Source organism: Mustela nivalis (genome assembly GCF_964662115.1).
Source record: "Mustela nivalis genome assembly, chromosome: 8".
In the NCBI taxonomy this organism is placed as follows: domain Eukaryota; kingdom Metazoa; phylum Chordata; class Mammalia; order Carnivora; family Mustelidae; genus Mustela; species Mustela nivalis.
In genome coordinates, this window is record NC_139027.1 from 134,664,307 (window position 1) to 134,683,608 (window position 19,302).

The 19,302-nt window shown below is 47.2% G+C and overlaps 1 protein-coding gene across 4 annotated transcripts in view; it reads right to left on the reverse strand.

Moving 5' to 3' along the window:
• Positions 1-19,302, reverse strand: part of ZFP64 (ZFP64 zinc finger protein) — an 87,421-nt gene that overhangs the window by 61,000 nt on the left and 7,119 nt on the right. For all 4 annotated transcript variants that reach the window (XM_082744951.1, XM_082744950.1, XM_082744949.1 and 1 more), the window contains exons 3-5: positions 9,309-9,470; positions 7,606-7,668; positions 3,947-4,198 (exon numbers count right to left, since the gene is read on the reverse strand). In XM_082744951.1, coding sequence (XP_082601077.1) covers positions 3,947-4,198; positions 7,606-7,668; positions 9,309-9,470 — 477 coding nt within the window. The remainder of the gene's footprint in view (positions 1-3,946; positions 4,199-7,605; positions 7,669-9,308; positions 9,471-19,302) is intronic.

The following is a 19,302-nucleotide window of genomic DNA, read 5'->3' on the forward strand; positions in this document are numbered from 1 at the left end:
TTGACTCCAGCAATTCCTTTTTGGCAGTGTAGAGAAGCCCATGGACCCTTTCTTAGAATAATGTTTAAATACAAAAAGCAAACTAAATAAAAATCAATACGAATGCAAAAGAAACCAAGCCTAATGAAAGAATTATATAGAAAATTAAAGGAAAAAATTCACAATATAACAATGTGTGTGTTTTACTAAAGTCTTTTTTTTTTTTTTTTAAAGTAATCTCTACACCCAACATGGGGCTCGAACTTATGATCATAAGATCAAGAGTTGGATGCTCCACCCAGTAACTGAGGCAGCCCCGTGCCCCTCGGTGTGCTTTATGAATGCGTTAAATAAGATCTAGTGGAGGATCTGTAACTATAATGATTTCTAACTAGAAAAGAGCATAAATGATATATTGATCGATCTCTAACAACTGTTACGAAAAGATCTGTGATTTCTGCTGGCAGCAAGTTCATATGCACTACTCATAGATCAGCTGCCAATTTTCGTAATGGAAGGACACGCCCAATTTAAATACAGGCTAGTGAAAATGAAGATGTAATTTTTTTTCCTATCCAAGTTCCTGGACCATCTAAAGTCTATTCATGGATCCCTGCATGGAGGAATCTGTGGAAGGCGGAATCCCTGCTCTAGGATGTCCTACTAGGTTTTCCCATTACATCCCTGCCCAAATAAGTGACAGTCTTTTTACCTTTTTTTCTTTTAAGCCATAGTAGAGGTGGAACCCAGACATACCGGATAATGAAATCTCACAGCTGAGCTGCAGAGTTAACATTTTTGATATGAAAGCAAAGGTTTCAAATCCCTTTGTCATCTTTTTTTTTTTTTTTTTTTTTTCAAATCACAGATTTCTTAACTGAGGCATACCGGTCAATAATAGTTCCTGGGACCATGAGCTCTCCAAAGCTAATGACTACGTCTGTTCCTGCCCTCCACCTGGTCCTTACAGTGTCCAGTACCGTGTGGGGACTTAATGAATGTTGTTGAATGAATAAGCAATTGATATATGTAAGCTGACAGATCTTTCTTGAGTTTAGCTTGCTATGAAAACCACTGATGATGAAAATCTAAGCAATGAAAAAATCAAAGCAAAATCCTATTTATTTTACGATTTGTAAACTTTTCTAAGTGCCATGGATTCCTAAAAGGGAAATGAACAGTCTACGGAGACATCGCATAAGCACACGTTTAAATTTTTGAAAATTCACCTTTTCTAGATCAACTTGACGATGCTACTATCAATGGTAAGTCTATCCTCATAAAATCAAAATGAATCAGAACCACTTGGATAAATGAGTGCTTCAGCCCCTCTAACAAAGGCGGGGGAGATTTCTGGAGAAAATCAGTTGGCCATCGGTGATGTCTATGTCTTAACTTGCTTTTGCAGATTATAAAGATGTTCTCAAATCTCACCATCTCTCCTCCCTCCCTGTAGCCATGGCCTCTGCCCCGTGTGCAATTCTGCATGGTCTCCAGACAGGGGCGGGATGCCCTGCTATGAGCCTTGACAATCACGTGACTGGATCTGGCTGATGGTATTTTCAGTAGACTTGATCCAAGTAATGGCTTGAGCACTGGGTTTTGCTCGCTTGCTCCTCTGTCAGTCATTCCCATGAGACAATCGAGGCTGGCTTAGCGTGCTGGTCCCAGGAGGAGGGTGACAGAAATGTGGAGCAGCACTGGATTTCCGCAGCCGAGACCAGTGGATAGACGGCTCACAGCCAGCAGATTCCCAGATGTGTGAGTCCAGCCAAGATCAGAACCGCCGAGGTGACCCCCAGCGGATCCCCCGAACACCAATAGGAAAGACATGTCATTAGGTCCACTGAGGTTTTGTGGGAGAATTTGTTACGCTGCACTAGCGTGCCAACAGAGAGCTAATACAGAGACTGGTATCTAGAAACAAGAGTGTTGCCATAACAGAAAATTAAAATATGCAGCATTGGCTTTGGGACCGGGTGGCAAGAAAAGACCAAAGAAGTGGCAGGGTGCACTATTTAATGGCAAACATTTGGTCCAACTGTCGTGTGCCGTTAAGTTAGAAGATAAAGATTGTTACACACCTGTTCAATCTGGGACTTGAGCAAAGAGATTAATTCTGGGCAAACAGTGAAAGAGCCTGATGAGGTCGTATAAGGTCGTATAAGGAAGAGCCAAACTCATACAAGAACTGGCCATTTCTCTAAATGGAATTTAGAGAGAATAGAGCAAACCACAGACGTGATTTCCCATCTCCAACTAGCAAAGGGTATTCACCATAAGACAGAAGCCGGGGACAAAGGTCATATCCGGGGATGTGATCTCAGGGGTAAGACCAACGAGAAATGAGAGATGTGAAGGTCAAAGTTCTTCATGAATGTCTCCAAAAGAATTAAGTTGGCGCCAGGTAGGTTCTCCAGCCGGACAAGGATTCCTAGGAACATCAACCTTCAGCCACAGAAGGTTATCTGCTAAAGTGCCCGCAGTGGGGTTCAGAAGGAAGGAGAGTTTCTGAGAGAATCATGGGCGTGGCTTCTGGCACACGGACACACAGGAAACTCACAAAATTTTGCACGTGTCTCTACCAGCAAACCCGTCATTCCCGTCGACTAAAAAGAGCCCTACTTGTGGTAGGCAGGAAGCAGGCTGAGAATGTTTCGCAAAGGTACTTCTTCCACAACTTTTTGGAAGTGGCTCAGGCGGCTGATGGGAAGATGCTTCGACGGGCAGAGTCAGGAACCAGGGGACATGCGCCCAGAGGGATTTTGGAAATCCATGGAGCTGGGACAGCAGGGTTCCTGGAATTACCCTGGCTCCGTGTCACCACTGGACATCAGGAATGGAGGAGCAGACTTCTCTTTTTACTTCAAAGGAACTCTAGGTCAAGAGAAGCCATACCCAGAACTGGTGGAGATCAAGGGATCCTGGGGTTTGAGCCTGACCCCGTGATGAGGTGTGACTTATGTGGGTCTTAGGAAGGTGTGATTGTATCCACCTGTCCGAGTTGTGTGTGACAGCATGGTGGACTGTGGTGGTTTGCAAAAATGGTCATAATTCTTTACCCTCCCTATCTCTGGCTTTTGCCCTGTAACCGCATGGTGACCTCCCACGGTAGGTGAGCCCGGCCCCATCCCTGATATCTGGCCCCACCACATAGCCTGCTTCAGCCAATGGGATGCAACCAGAACCTGGAAATGGGCCTACCCACCGGATGTGCTTGCCACTGTCACGAGAAGGACAAGCCTCGGGTAGCCCACTGGTCCAAAAGGAGGGTGAGAGGCAAGTGGAGCAGAGCCAGACCACCCCAGCTACGGCAAGTGGACAGACAGCTAACCCAGAGGCAGCCGATCCCCAGCCAAGGTCAGTGGACACCCAGCCTTTTGCCCCACATGTGACTGAGCCCAGTCAAGACCAACAGAGTGTCTGGCCAACTGGCTACACCTGAAGTATGTGAGCGATACTCGATTACAATCTGCCATTGAGGTTTTGTAGTGATTGTTACACAGCATCACCGTATCCAGAGCTAACTGATACACTTGCCCAAAGGAAATGTCAATGACTCGTTAAGTGACCTCCCCTGCTGCGTTTTCCCACGAAGCTGTCCCAGGCTGAACTCATCTGAGTATACTTCAAAAATGACCGGAATGCAGACACTATGCAGAAATTTATTAAAAAATGCGTTGTTGACATTTCTCTCATGATTTCATGGAGCTCACCTTCTCATCGAATACTTTACTAGTGAATAAGTTATAGAGTGGCATAAAGATAGCGATGAGGTTATAAGCTCAATGATTTTTTTCTCCCTCATCGAGAAAGGCTCTTCCAGGTGGACGCAAAGCGAACCCGCGAACCGTGCAATGAGCAGACGTTCCCCGTGTGTGTACTGAGATGGTGCCTCAGTGCTTTAAGGTGCTTTTCAGCAGCTGGCGGTGAGGAGCCCAGCGTGCGAGCAGCAGGAGGGACCTACCTGTGTGGGACCGCAGGTGGACGGTGAGCTGGCTGGAGTTGCGGCTGGCGTAGGGGCAGATCTGGCACTTGAAGGGCCGCTCGTCCGAGTGGATCCGCAGGTGTTTGTTGAGGCTGCTGCTGTCGGCCGCGGCGTAGTCACACGTCTTACACTTGTAGGGCTTCACGCCCGTGTGACACCGCATGTGGGTCTTCAGCTTGTCTTTCCGGCTGAAGCACTTGCCACAGACCTCACACTTGTGGGGCTTGTCTCCTTCAAACACACACACAGAAGGTATCAGAAAACAACACTGAAGAAGATAAAGGCTGATTCCCCGCTCCGGCCCACTGGTCCAAAAGGAGGATGAGAGGCAAGTGGAGCAGAGCCGGACCACCCCAGCTACGGCAAGTGGACAGACAGCTAACCCACAGGCAGCCGATCCCCAGCCAAGGTCAGTGGACACCCAGCCTTTCACCCCACCTGTGACTGAGCTTTATGGTGAGAAGAGTACGCGGTCACTGAAGGATATTCAGGTCACTTCAAAAGCTAGATAGAAAAATTTGCCAAGAGCTAACATCTTTGGCGGGTGGGGGGGGTTCTTCTATTTTGCCTCTTGCCATTTCTTGGTTTTTCCTGCATCAAATATGAATTCCTTACCCATTAAAAATAGGGGACTCACATGTCTGAAGTAGAACTAAGGAGAATAAGGAACTTTTCATTGTCTCCTTCCGTTCTCTCCTTTTCCTTTTTTTCCACAGATACACCCTAACGTGCAGACACTCTAAGTTTTCAGAGAGCTCGGGGCTGAGCAGCTCCTGGCTCCCTTCCCCAGCCCGGCCCGCAGCCACGAATCCTTCTGCAGCGCGGTCCTCGACAATGAAATGGCAGGGAGGGTCAATGCGTCCCTTCTGCGAAGGGACACTGCTTGCCTTTTACTTTCCACTTTCTGCCCTTCCCTGCCGTTTCCGAGACATGGGGTGAACGCGCAGGTGAGGGCACCTTGCCTGCAGACGGCTGATCCTGTGACGTGATGTGCTTTAATGACGCAGAAGCAACTTAAGTCCCTGGCTGATCTCGTAGGACAGAGCCACCTACCTGCTCTAGACCTCGTGCCTAGCTCCGGACAGTGACGTGAGAGAGGCATAAAGCCCTCCGGCATGGGAGCTGGGGTGGGGCTCTCTGTCACGGCAGCTTCATCTATACCCACTAACATACCTACTACCCATGAATGACTGCTGATTGTTTTACGGGCATCTCTCTAATTATTTGTGTGTGATTCTCCTCAATCCTCCTAACCACTGGGACTAGAACCCACGATGGTCTTGCTTTCTGAGCCCAAATGCAACAAGGCCTCCCCACTGACTACTCCCTTGCACATTAAATCATCCCGATTGCCTTGTCACATCATTCCATCTCTGCAACATGATGTGTAAAGTGGAAGGATTTCACTGGATGGCGGCACCACTGATAACTGAACCAGTGCCCTACCTGGCCACCGAAAAGAATGAAGCCGACATGTACTACTTATGTGGAAAGATGACCAATAGTGACAGCAATTTGCAGGGATGGTATATATAATATTAACTTCATAAGAGATGGAAAAAGTAGATTCTGTGTATTTTTAGGGTGAAGATTGGTCTTCTAGAATGAGACACAGTAGTTGACTAAGACTGGTGACTTTGGGCTTATACTGCATAAGGAGGTGGGCTCCGAGTCAGGATTTTCCCTTTTTACTTAACATATTAAATATGTCTTTTGGCTAAATCCTAAATGCCAAGTGCTAAAATGAATGGTCAGCCAAAGCTGATCACTACCGTCAGAGAGCAAACGTCTGGGATTTAAGAATATATCTCAAAGTGTATGAAAGATTCTAATTTTATTAATAAAAAATGTTAGTAGTCAAATTTAAAAATCCATGAACAAGAATTTCTCAGTGATGGTCAGCAGCTGATTAGCTCCTGCGGTCGCCAGGCTGTGTATGTGTCACCGTGGGCGGCCGCCGGATGCGGGAGCAGAAGGATGATTTGGGGCCAGCTCGCTAGGGCTGCTCCTGGCCACACCCTCCTCTTGGAAAGTAACAAAGGTAAGGACACTTTGTCAACTCTCTAGCTGTAAGACATTATTGGAGTTGCTGCTGTCATGCAGAAACCATCCCAGGACCTAAGCTGGGCTACCGGCACGTATAAGGTGCTTCCTGAAGTGCAGAAACGGACTCAAGGTCACTGCTTCACTTATGCATCTCGAGTGTTCCCTGGGTCCTCGTGAACAACGACCACACTCCACTCTGGCAAGGATACATGGGCTACGCTTCACTCGACTGATGGGATCCACGTCCAAGCCGCGTGGAGAGATTCTTTCTTTGTGACCTCGAGAAGGCTTACCAACACTTGAAACTTAATATTCTAATAATCAGAGTAAGTCCAAAGGACGTGACACTGTGAGGTTGGTTAGAAGGGGATGGGGACCCCAGCGTGGCCAGGCCATCACTAGCCATGGCCAAGAAATTTCAGAAATCACAGCTGGAGATTTCATCTTCCAAAGGTGAGGCCGACGTTGGGCAATTACTGACATCTCAGCCACATGTCAGAGGACGCCTGCCTTATACACTTCTATCCTCTCTACATTCGCACTCTCTCATTTGAATTATGAGTATCCAATGCTTTGTTAAAAATAGTCTAAATGCAGCTCCTTCTCCATTCAGAAAATCCGGGAGACATAACCATAGTATATTAAAGAAAATTAAAGTCACCAGAAATAAGTACATTTTTCTTCTCCATGGACCAATCTTTTCCTCTCCTTTTACTGTTTTCTTTAATTCATTCATTCATTCTTTCATTCTTTCTTTCTTTCTCTTTCTTTCTTTCTTTGTCTTTCTTTCTTAGTAATCTCTACACCCCACATAGGGCTTGAACCCATGACCCCAAGATCAAGAGTCACATGTTCCACCAACTGAGCCATTCAGGCATACCGTCAATCTTTCACTTTCCTTTTATTATTTATTATTTTTTAAAAGATTTTATTTATTTATTAGAGAGAACACAGGAGCAGGTGGGGAAAGAGAGGGAAGAGAGGGTAGCAGACTCCCTGCTGAGCAGGGAACCCGACACGGGATTCAATCCCAGGACCTTGGGATCATGACCTGAGCTGAAGGCAGACACCCAGAACCTCCCAGGCACCCATTTTCTTCACCTTTTACAAAAAATATTTATTTATTAAATTTTACTTTCAAAATGGCAAAAATAACATACACACACACACTCTGTATCCAGTGATACAGTAAAGATACTTTTAAAAAAAAAAGGAGTCTTCTTCCCCTTCTTTCTTCCTTTATCAATTGTTACACATACACACATTCACAAGACCATCGCCTCAAAATAAGAATACGTACCTTTAAATTTTAATTAATTCTGGCAGATTAATTGTCAAAATGGTTGGAGCTGTTTACACTTCTACTAGCTAAGTTTGCTCCTATCTGTCCCAGCACTGGATTTTATTGTTTTATATATTTTCTGCCAAAATCATGTATGGAAATAGTATCTTATTTTTATTGAATTTGTGTGTGTGGTCCTGTGACAACCTGCGAGGTTCCATGGCCTATCACATGTCTGACTTGTCCGGATCCCCGGCTCCTAGCATAGAGTAGAAGCTCTGGGCACACGTGCCACAGAAATGCCACTTACCAGTGTGAATTTTTAAATGACGCTCCATGTCCTTCATACCATAGGCAGTCTTGAACTGGCAACCTTAAAAAGGCAAGAAAAGATTAATTACAGAGGGAAACATCATAACCTAAGGATGGAGAAACCTGGAAGAAACGTCCTTAACCAAGTGACAAGAGTAAACCCCATGGTGAGTGGGACAAAGGGGTATCACGTGCCTCCTGATACGAGGCCCTCAGAAGGACAGACATCACATCTGTGCTTCCTGCCCACACTGCAGAGCCTAAATCTCATTGTGAGGAAATAACAGACAAACCCAAACTGAGCAACACTTTACAAAATAAGTAGCCTGTACTTTGCAAAAATGTCTAGGTCGTGAAAGACAAAAGCTTAGGATTCAAGGAAACCGAAGAGACGGGAAAATTCAAAGAAACGTGCAGTCATGAACTGGATCCCAATTCAGGGGAAAGCGCTATTGTTTTGCTACAGAGAACAAGAGTGAGAAGCTAATAAAATCTGAATAAGGCCAGTGGTTTGATAAAGTGTGTGTAAATGTTAATTTCCTTTTTTTTTTAAGTAAACTCTCTGCCCAACGTTGGGGCTTGAACTCACGACCCCAAGACTGAGACGCATGCTCCTCCCTCTGAGTCAGCCATGTGTTCCTAAACGTTAATTTCCTGATTTTTGAGGATTGTGTTGTGGGTTATAAAAGAACTTCTTTGATTCTAGGAAATATACATTGAGGTATTTAGGGATACAGGGACATCACGTCTGCAACTTACTCTAAAATGGCTTTGGGGACCATAAAGACTCTTAATCTCACAAAACAAACTGAGGGTGACCGGGGGGAGGGGGGTAGGGAGAGGGTGGTGGGGTTATGGACACTGGGGAGGGCATGTGCTATGGTGAGTGCTGTGAAGTGTGTAAACGTGGCGATTCACAGACCTGTACCCCTGGGGCCAATAATACATTATATGTTTATAAAAATAAATAAATAAATAAATAAATAAATAAAATGGCTTTTGGGGAAAAGTATATATATATATATACAGAAAGAATGATAAAGCAAATACAGTATGTTAACATTTAAGAAATCCAGGTGAAGGGCATACATAAGTTTCTGTGCTATTTTTGCAGCTTTTCTGTGAGTTTGAAATTATTTCCAAATAAAGTTTTTTTTTTCTTTTTCTTTCTTTTTTTTTTTAAAGGAAACAGCAATCTTTCTGGGTATCTTCCTAAGCCATAGCACAGAAAGAAAAATTCACAGGAACTTGGATCCTCATGAGTCCCATGTTTGTAAAAAGTCTTTTTTTTTTTTTTCTTCAAGATTTTATTTATTTATTTGACAGAGAGAGAGGGGAAGAGCACAAGCAGGGGGAGGGGCAGGCAGAGGGAGAGGGAGAAGCAGGCTCCCCACTGAGCAGGGAGCCCGGTGAGGGGCTCGATCCCAGGACCCCGGGATCATGACCCGAGGCCAATGCTTAACCAACCGAGTCACCCAGGCGCCCCTATAAAAAATCTTAGAGTCCAAGTGCACGGTGACCAGAGACAGCGAGATAGGTCATATGTGATGATGGAAATGCGGGGGGAGGGGGTGCTCTGATTTTTAAGCCAAGCAGTTTAGAGCATGTCTATATCCAGTTGTCGGGAATTCACAAGTTAGAGTCCCGAGATTTGTTACGTGTCACATCCTCTAGACAAGCAAGTCCCAATGCCACTTTTACCTGGATAGCAACAGTTAAGCCTTTTCTGAGCAGGTGGTGCTGTGGGCTTTTTGGCACGGGACTTGGCAGGGAGAGAGATGACAGTGGCTGTCTGGTTTTCATTGCTTTCCGTGGGCAGATAAGTTTGATAGCCATGTTCGAAAACGAATTCTGGAGCTGAAACTAAAAGATGAGATGATGATTAGTTTTCATAAGATGAACACCCAACAGCTATTCCCTTTGCCTATCTTCCTTTCTAGAGAACAAACAGGCTAAATTACTTCCCCAGTCTCCTTTGCTGCTTCAGGGTAATCCTGTAACCCTGTTTTAGTCAGTGAGACACTAGAGAACATCTGTTGGGGGGGCTTCTGGAAAAGATTCTCTCTCTAATTAAAAAAAAAGAAAGGGAGGCAGTTGAGGAAAAACTCATTCTTGCTGTCCTGGTTGCCCATTTCCTGTCTTTCCTGGAAGGAGGATGTGATGCCTGGATCTGTGGCAGCTATTCTGTAACGATAAGGGAAAAAAGAAAATCTGATGTTGAGCCAGAGCTCTGAAACTATCCAGACTTATTAAATCTAGACTTAGTAAATAAACAAGAAATGTCCCTGTCATCTACACCAGGCAAGCTGTCTACTAGCTCTAGCCAAATGCATTTGGTATTCATAAGCTTTATCAAAATAGCCTAACAAACAGTGGGAAAGAAACTGATGAAAGGAATTGTGGCCCAAACTACAAGTAATCTCTAAAAACACAAATATTACTAAAAGAAATCCTTGCTTTTGCAGATTTTTTCTTTTAAATGTTTTATTTATTCATTAGGGAAAGAGACAGAGGGAGAAAGAGAAAGAGAAAGAGCATGAACAGGGGGGCGAGGCACAGGGGAAGCCGACTCCTGGCTGAACCAGGAACCCAATGTGGAGCTTGATTCCAGGACTTGGAGATCACGACCTGAGCCACAGGCAGATGCACAACCACCTGAGCCACCCAGGTGCACCAGGTATATTCTTACTGAAATTTTCAGGGGGACAAAAAGAAAGGCCAAACATCCTTACCATTTTTATCTTTACATTTATCATTATAAAAGATAAAATAGGCAGTCTCAAACTTCTTTTTCTGCTTATAAAATTTTTGTGATGACTTTGTTAACTCAATTTATGGTTTTGGGTTTAGAAATAGTTCCATCCTTTACTACACATGATTTGTCTCATGCAGATCTGGTTTCACAGGGGGAGTCAATCTGACTAGCGGGGTTCTGTTCATTGGGTGAGTTTGTCAGGCTGAGAGGCCCTAATGATGACTTTGAAAGTCACTGGATATTCGGTTTCCCAAACTTCGGTCCCTGAGGCACCATTTTTGGCATTTCTGCCACTGCATTTACAGAATATCCTTACTGAAATTGGCGCAGGCCTAACATCATGACCTACTTTGGCTTTGCCTCCAGCAGTAAATATCCACGTAACAGGCTGGTGGTGCTAGTTTTATTTTCTCTTAAAACAAACACCATCTTTCTTCGAATATTAGATCTTACAGACTGTCAGATGTGTTATTATTTGAAGTACAATACATTTAAAAGTTGCTGATTATTACGAAGCAATGCTTTTATATTCCTTACTTTTTATTTAATGAAATTCCTTAGAAAGTGTGTATTTATGGAATGAACTAGGTTCATTTTCTCTGGGCATCGGCCAGGAAACCCTGTTTCCTTATCTCCCCCTCTCGAGTGCCTCAGGCAATGACAGCACCACTGATGTGGGTCCAAGAGCACCTGGTCCACTAGCATTTGCTATTTGGGTAAATGGTTTCAGGGTTTCAGTTGCAACGTGCACGGGGAAGTTAAGTGGCTTTTGCTTAAAGTTGGCTGGAAGATTCTGACAAATGGATGTTCTGTCTTCACGCCAAGTCCCCTGGATGCCTGGATCAACCACACCTGCTTCTTGCTGAAATGTTTCATCCGGGCTGTGGGGTTTGGCTTTTGCTCTGGCTTCCATTGCTCTGCTCTGTTCTCAAAGTGGGGTTCCCAGCCAGCATCACGGGACCTACGGAGGAACTGCCTACAAAGACAGATCCTCAGGCCCCTCCCCAGCGCACTGAATGGGAACCTCTGGGGTGGACCCAGCCCAGCAACCTGTGTTCTCACACGCCACCCAGGCTGTTCTTCCGGTACGTGGTCAAGTTTGAGAACCACCGGCGTACGCTATTCTCTTCCATGTACCTCGCCGTGAAACGTAACCCAACTCTGTCTAGTGGAGGGAAGCCCTCTTTCCAGTTGTTGCTTTTCAAGAACTGCAGCTGCTCCTCCAACCACCACTGTGGACCCCTGCTACCGCCCGCGGCGTTTCTAGGAACTCGGTTACTGCTCATCTGTAACCAGAATCATTGCCCAGTCTTGGAAGGTGTTTCATCGATGGAGCTCGATACACGGAGTTCCAAGAAAGGCACCCTGCTCTGCCATCAGACAGAATGTGGTCAACAAGGTTCAGGTTTGTTCACGGGCTCCCAAAAACGTGTTTCTTTTTTCTTTTTTTTCTTCTGGTGACTGCCTTTTGGTTGGCAGGAATCTCACGGACTCTGGCGCACACCTCCGTGTCAGATGTGTTAAAATCCATCTTCTAACCAGTATAAGTCTGGGTCTGGCCACTTACTGGGTGTGTGACCAGGCCAGGTGTAGGCCAGGTACCTAACCTCTCTCTTTTTAAAGGAGTTATTTATTTATTTGAGAGAGAGAGAAAGAGAGAATTTCAAGCAGACTCTGGAGCGTGCACAGAGCCCAACTCAGGGCTTGATCTCACAACTCTGAGACCATGTCCTGAAGTAACACCAAGAGTCAGATGCCAAACCGACTGAGCCACTCAGGCGTCCCTACGTAACCTCTTTGTGCCGCACTTTCTTCACCTGGGAGATGGAGGACAATTTTTATCCCTCTCTCTTAGGGCTGTCGTACAGATTAAAAAATTAGGCACGTAACACTGTTGGTGCTGTTGTCATTATTCACGGACTTATCCAGCAGGTACTGCCGAGGTACCTACTGTGTGCCAGGCACTGTTCTAAGCACTGGAAACACACCAGTGAGCCAAAGGGACAACGATCCCTCTCTTCGTGGAGCTGCCACTAGTGGGGCGTGGTACAGGCAATAAATGATTTAAACACACACTATACAGCTACTATAGATACAGAGCTAATGGCTATGGAGAGAAATAAAGCCGAGAAGGGACACAGGGAGTGCTGGAGGCAGTATTAAGTAGGGTGAGGCACGAAGGCCACAGGGAGAAGGTGACATTTCGGGATGTGGAAGCACGTAATTATTAATGGTTTCTGTGGCAGGCGGCTAGAAATCAACAGCCAACAAGGGGACCTTGGGGCAGCTGGTCACCAGGTCTTGCTGGAGCCTCTTGGCTGGCTTTACAGAGGGCCCATCGGTCCCCCACACCTGGCTTCGTTCCAGGATGCCCTGGGAACAGCAGGGCCTACAGATACCCCAGGGAAAGGCTTCAAGTAGCCTTGGTCACCAGGGGGCTGGCTGCCTCAGCCCTTTAGGGTTTGGGTGGGATTGGGTGTCGCAGTCGCACTCATTGAGTCCCACTGACCTGAGGGCAACTCTTTGCAAGAGCTCAGAGTGCGCGCACCTCCTCTGGTGTGGCTACGAAAATCAGGTCCCACGTCTAGTGAGATCAGCCCCCTTTGCCCTCCAGGAGCTCACGGCCTCCCACACCTGCTGTGGGCTTTCGCTGCGTTTCTTTGCCTCCCCGGGGAATTCCCTTGCTGCGTCGCATGTCCCGGTGTCGAAGTGAGTCCTGGTCTGGAGCAGGAGCCCCTCAGGGGTCTAGCGACACGGTTATGATGCTGCTTAAGATGTAAGACTGTTGTATGAATGTCTCAGAGAACCAAAATTTTCCTCTCTGAGGTTGTACGCATCAGTGTCTGAACCCGCCGGGGTCACGTGGACCGGCAGTATAGCTCCTTTCCCCAAAGCTGTCCTTCGGATAGCTGAAGGCAGTCATCACACCTCCCAGCCCAGTTTGCTTCTCTTCTTCCGTTGAAAAACTCCACTTTGTTTCCCTTTCTTTTTTAAAAAGAAAATATATATATATATATACATTATATATATATATACATGCATATATATCTGTGTGTGTATATATATATTTAAGATTTTATTTTTAAGTCATCTCTACAACCAAAGTGGGGCTCGAACTCACAACCCTGAGATCAAGAGATCAAGAGTCACATGTTCTTCAGATTGAGCCACAGGTGCCAAATATTTATATATATATAAACATATCTATCTATCTATCTATCTATCTATTTTTTTAAATAAAAGGAAACAGTAACTGTAGAAAATCTAGGGAGTATAGAGTAAGTGTAGAGAAGAAAAGAAAAGCTGCCCAAAGCGACCAAGGCAATATATCGCGTGACGATACACACCCCTTCATTATACGCTCATTATACACTGTACGTTTTCTCTAAAGCACTTATCTCTACTGTGATCAAATGATGACTTGGGAAATTACTTAATGGCCATCCTCCTCCCTTTGGCTGGACGAACCACCTGAGGCCACGCCTGTCCTTTCCATCACTGTCTCCCAGCACCTAACGCAGAACTTGACAAAGGACAGGGGCTTAGAGGACCTTTGTGAATTAATGATCAACCTAATGGCGAAGAAGACATTTCTTTGTATGGAGATTTCTAAAAGCATAAAACTGGCATTGTGGCTTAAATCCTTTATACTCTTTTTTGTTAAAAAATTTCACCATTTGAAGCCATTTGCCACCCTATCATTGATCCAAAACACAGTCTCAAATGGCTACATACTCTTGCTTCATTTTGGTTGTGGCATGGTTAAATGATCTAGTCCCCCGTCTTTGACACTGAGCTGGTTTCTAAGTACTACTTTTATAAATAACACCTACCCCAATTTTTTAACGGACCTCTAGGTTCTTTGGATACGTTCTTCTAAATGTTGAAGGATTGGTCGGAATGGTATGGTCATTTAATTGCTTGCTGATAAATAATTACAAGATCTTTCCCAAAAATCTGTATCAGTTTACATTTTTCCCTTTACTTTCACTAGCTCTTCCCAGCTACGTGATAGGACAAAATGAGATCAGGTTAGTTTCATGGGCATTTCCTTTATAATTGGTGAGGATGAATCCCTTTCAACATTTTTTATCCAGCCCCATTCCTTCTACACTGAATTCCCTGTTGATGCTATGAGCTCCTTTTTTTTTTTTTTTTCCTTTCCTATTGAATTTCACTTTCTTTCTCATTGACTTGTACATAGCTTTACAGATCAAGGGTATTACTACTCTGTCATATATTCAAATCTATGGCTCTTTTCTTCCTACGTTGACTGGGCTTAGGATTCACATTTAGGGTTCTGGATCCAACTGCAAACTCAGAATTCATCTCCTGTGAGTAAAGGGTTTTCACACACGTGATGCACAGGGACCCCACCAGCCAGGAGGCACCCCCCCCACCCCACCTCGCCCCGCCCCACCCCGTGCACCCTCCTCCAGGCTCCCGTCTCTGACTTCGCGCCCTCTCTCTGCCACAGCTGATTGGTCCAGCAGCAGATACCTGACAGGAGCCTAGCCAATGGGAACTGCTTGCCCTGAAGGTAGGAACTGGGACTAAGATACTGCGCTTTGGTGTGAACTTTCCTTGGGTGGGGGATGCGGGGGGGGGGGCATTAAGCTTGGGGGCAGTCAGGCAGACAAACTTCTTAGGATCTTGAGATCCATCTGGAGATTGATTGATTGATTGATTTGACAGACAGAGATCACAAGTAGACAGAGAGACAGGCAGAGAGTGAGGAGAAAGCAGGCTCCCTGCCGAGCAGAGAGCCCAATGCAGGGCTCGATCCCAGGACCCTGGGATCATGACCTGAGCCAAAGGAAGAGCTTTTAACCCACTGAGCCACCCTGGCGCCCCTGGGGATCTCTTTATAACGCAGACTCGATTCAGTACTTCAAACCAAGCCCTCACTGGCTGGCTTAAATTCCAGACCCTGCTCAGAGCCACGGAGATGTTACCCCAAGGGGAGGGGGTTCTGGGTATCTGCGCGGTTCACCAGAGCTTTGGGTTGGGGGCGGTTCTGAGGTATGAACAAGTGTGAGAAACAGTCATGAAGACTCTTCCGAGGGGTGGTCAAGAGCAAAGATTCTGCCCCCCAGGAAGTTCAGATTTGCCACTTTCTGCCTTTGGCATCTTGGACAAGCTTTTCACCCTTTTGTGCCTGAGTCGGTTATTGGTAAAATGGGGATGTAAGTCTTAATACCTGACTTGTGGTTCATACAGAGTGCTGAGGAAAGAGATGGCCAATAAGCACTACATCAGAGTCAGCTGTTCCTCCTACCGTCAGATCCTCCAAGCCAGTCATCAGTCTGACTTACTCAATTGCTCACCTGCTCAACAACCTTCGGTGGCTCCCCAGCTCCTTTGGAATGAAGGCCAGAGCTGAAGCATGGCTCGTACCACACATACTCTGTCCTCTCTAGTCACCGTTACCACACCTTACCCTGAGCTTCCCCACTTCTCAACCACCATCAGGAAATGCCCCCTTCCCACCATCTTCCCCCCAAAGGCCAGGGAGTCTTTCAAGGCCAAGTATACCTTTGATCTCACTCACAATCTTCCCTCTGGCTTTCCCCACGGGGACCAATCTACTCCATTAACCCTCTGCACCAGGCTCTGCTTGTCACAGATGGCCGGGCTTGGGGGTCTTACCACCAAATTCTCCTCCCCGACGGGCTTGGAATTCTCCAAGGGTGAGCATCCCCGCTGCCTTGGCTCCAGCATCTGGCACACGACAGTCCCAACGCTGCCCTTGCTGGACCCTCCCAATGGGGCCCACCCCACGCCACAGGCCACATGCACACTCATTTAATTTAACGCTCCCAGCTGCCCTTTCCTTAGCTCATTGCATTAACTGGTTTATTGAGTGTCTATGGTGTCCCAGGCCCAGTGCTGGGGCTGGGGGTGGGGGAGGGCAGGAAAACAAGATGGATTAGGTCCCTGCTGGCGGGAAGGTTTACAATCCAGTAAATTAGAAATTAAACCATTCACTGGGGGCCCACAGGCCAAACTGAGCCTTCAGATTCTCTTTCAAGGTTTTCAAAATCAGTGAGGCGGCTGGGTCTTCCCAGGTCAATGTCCTCTGGCCAGAGACCACCAGGGACATGGCTGTGGTTGAAGTCTGTGGCTCAGTGGCACAAGGGAAACCTCAGACCATGTCACACAGTATCTCCGAGACAGGGCTGCTACGAAGGACTCACTCCTGATTGGGGATTCATGTTCGGGAGGTGCAGGGAGGGTGGAGGCCCGCCTGGGAGCTGTCAGGAAGTGGGGAAGACCCTAGGGTTTGGTATCTTAATACTGAGCAGAGAAGGCGCATCTGGCATAGGGAGAGACGCAACCGTCACTCAGATCAGCGAGGGAAGGGATGTTTGGTATCTTGTGGCTCAGACAGGAGGAGGTGCCTTGTTCCACGACGGTTCCCTGCTCATGCTGATGTTCTGTCAACTGTTTGTTCACCAGGAGAACAGCACGGCCCACCTGTGAAAGCCAGCCCAGCCCCTGATGGTTCCTGGCTGTCGGGCTGCTTTCCTTTCCCAGCTGGGTGTCCATAGGCCCTCCCACTTCCCATGGCGGCGTATATGTTGCCGCAGTCACTGCTGCTGCCTGGCTTCTGACAGCATCTGAATCCACATCTCTAGTCAACTAAAGATTGTGTCACCAAATTACTGGTTAATAACAAGTGAGATAAATAAATGCTGGGGCGGGGTAGTCGGGGGAGTGGTGAAACACCTAACCTCGGTGGGAGGGAGGGAGAGGAGAAATCATGGCTAGCTTCTAGGTGGAGGTGACTTTTAGTTCAGGACCAAACGAGTAGGAATTAACCAGAAGGGAAGAGAAAGACCCTTCTGGGTCAAGAGATCAATTCGAGTACTACTGGCTGGGGGTTGGTCGCGAGCGAGGTTCTGCAGTCACATTTTTCCTGTGCTGTTTCATTTCGTTTTCAGAGCCCCCTGATTTGGTAAGTCAGGAGAGCTAACCCTGACAGCTCTACGTGTCTCGCATTTAGGGGACTACTGTCATGTTCCATTTGGGGCAGCAGACAGAGATCCTGTTATGTGCCCAAGGTTAGCCACCTCGTCAGCAAATGCTGCCCCTGGGAACTCAGCTCAGGTAACTGGGCCGAGACCCTTTAACTACCAAGCCCTGTGGTCTTCCTATTTATTCTTGTCCCCTCTTGAAAGATGAGACACCAGGAGCTCTTATAATTGGCCACAGTCATGAGGCTCCTAAGTCCCTATGTGGCCAAGATGCCAACTCGGGGGCCTCACTCCTATGCCCCAAGGTTTGCAGAACTTAGAAAACACAAGTGGGAGGCTAACTGTTTCCACCGGCATCAATATCCAATGTTACCGCACCTGTAGGAAAGTTCTTAAACCAAGTGCCAAACACAAGGCGGTTTTCAAGGTTAACAGGCAGCGAATACATTTTACTTAAATGTAAATTAAAGTAATTTAATTACTTACTTTGACCAGACAGTGATGGGGGACAGAGATGAGCCGAGTGAGGAAGGGTTTGGCTTTCATCACACAGCCCAAGAGGCACAGACAAGTTTGGGCAATGTCTGGGTGAGAGTATCTGGAGAGATCTGCTAGTGTCGGGGGGTCCCACTCTGGCCTTGGGCAGTGAGAGATTTCCACGCTGGCTGGGACTTGGATTCCCTGAGGAGCTTGTCAGAAGCACAGATGCCTGGGGGGCTCCCCCGTTAAGTGTCTGCCTCTGGTTCAGGTCATGATCCCACGGTGCTGAGCTCGAGCCCCGCATCGGGCTCCCTGCTCGGCGGGGAGCCTGCTTCTCCCTCTCCCGCTCCCCCTACCTGTGTTCCCCCTTTTGCTGAGTTTCTCTGTCAAATAAATAAAATCTTTAAAAAAACCACCACCAACAGATGCCTGAAGCTCAGCTCCAGAGCTTCGATGAAGCTGAGCCTGGGCCCCAGCATCTTTAACAAGCTCTCAGGGGACCTGGGTCCACAGGCGAACGGGGAACAGCCCCTGTAGGGAGCACTGAAGCCCGTGCAGGTGGGGAGTTGGGCCCAGAAAACCAAATGAAAACAGTGTGAAAGGGGGGAAAGCAGGCTGCTGCTTGTTTTGAGGGAGAGGTGCTGGAAGGAGGAGGCAGAGCCGCGGAGTCAGCCGGAGACGGAACAGCCTGCAAATCTCGCCGCCTGCTCATTAATCTCGACGTTAATAAAAGCGGTTGTTTACTGAGCCCAATTATTCCATCCCAGACCGTTTATGTGGATTATTACAGAGTCCTCCAATAACACAATGACGATTAGGTAATAGGCACCTAATTCTATTACCTAATAGTATTAGGTGCCACTTGAACCCCTTTCTACAGATGAGAACTATTAAGAAGAGAGCAGAGGGCAACTTGCCCACAGTGTGGGGTGGAGGGTGGCAGGCAGGAATGCAAGCCCAGGAGCCAGTCTCTGGACCGTGCAGCTCCCCGCACCTCCGTTCCAGGGGTGCCACCGTGAGCTAGGTGCACCGACGTCTCCAGGCCCGGCTTGAGCATACAGGGTAGCCAGCGAAGCGCAGGCATGCCCCCCCGTAAGTGGCACAGGGCAGTGGAAATGCCAAGGGGAGGGTGAGAGTCTTTGAGCAGACCTAGAAGGAGGAGCCAGTACGTGGGTGTGGGGTCAGCTTTACTGATGGATGGGAGACTGGGGCAGCCGCTCATTCTCCCAGCAAGGACCGGTGCCGGAGATCCAGCGGTGGGCAGGAGGGGTGCAGCCCCTGACCTCATGGCACTTACGGCTCAGGGATGGTTTAATGACAGGGACCTAATCTGGTCTGGGGGAAACAGAGGAGGGGTCTCTGATGAGATGCCTTTAAGCTCAGCTTGGACGTATGCCCAAGAGTCAGTTTTAGGCAGGGGGTACAACACATACTCAGGCTCTGAGGCAAAGAAACGTGGCTCAGTTGGAAAAGAGAGGACTTC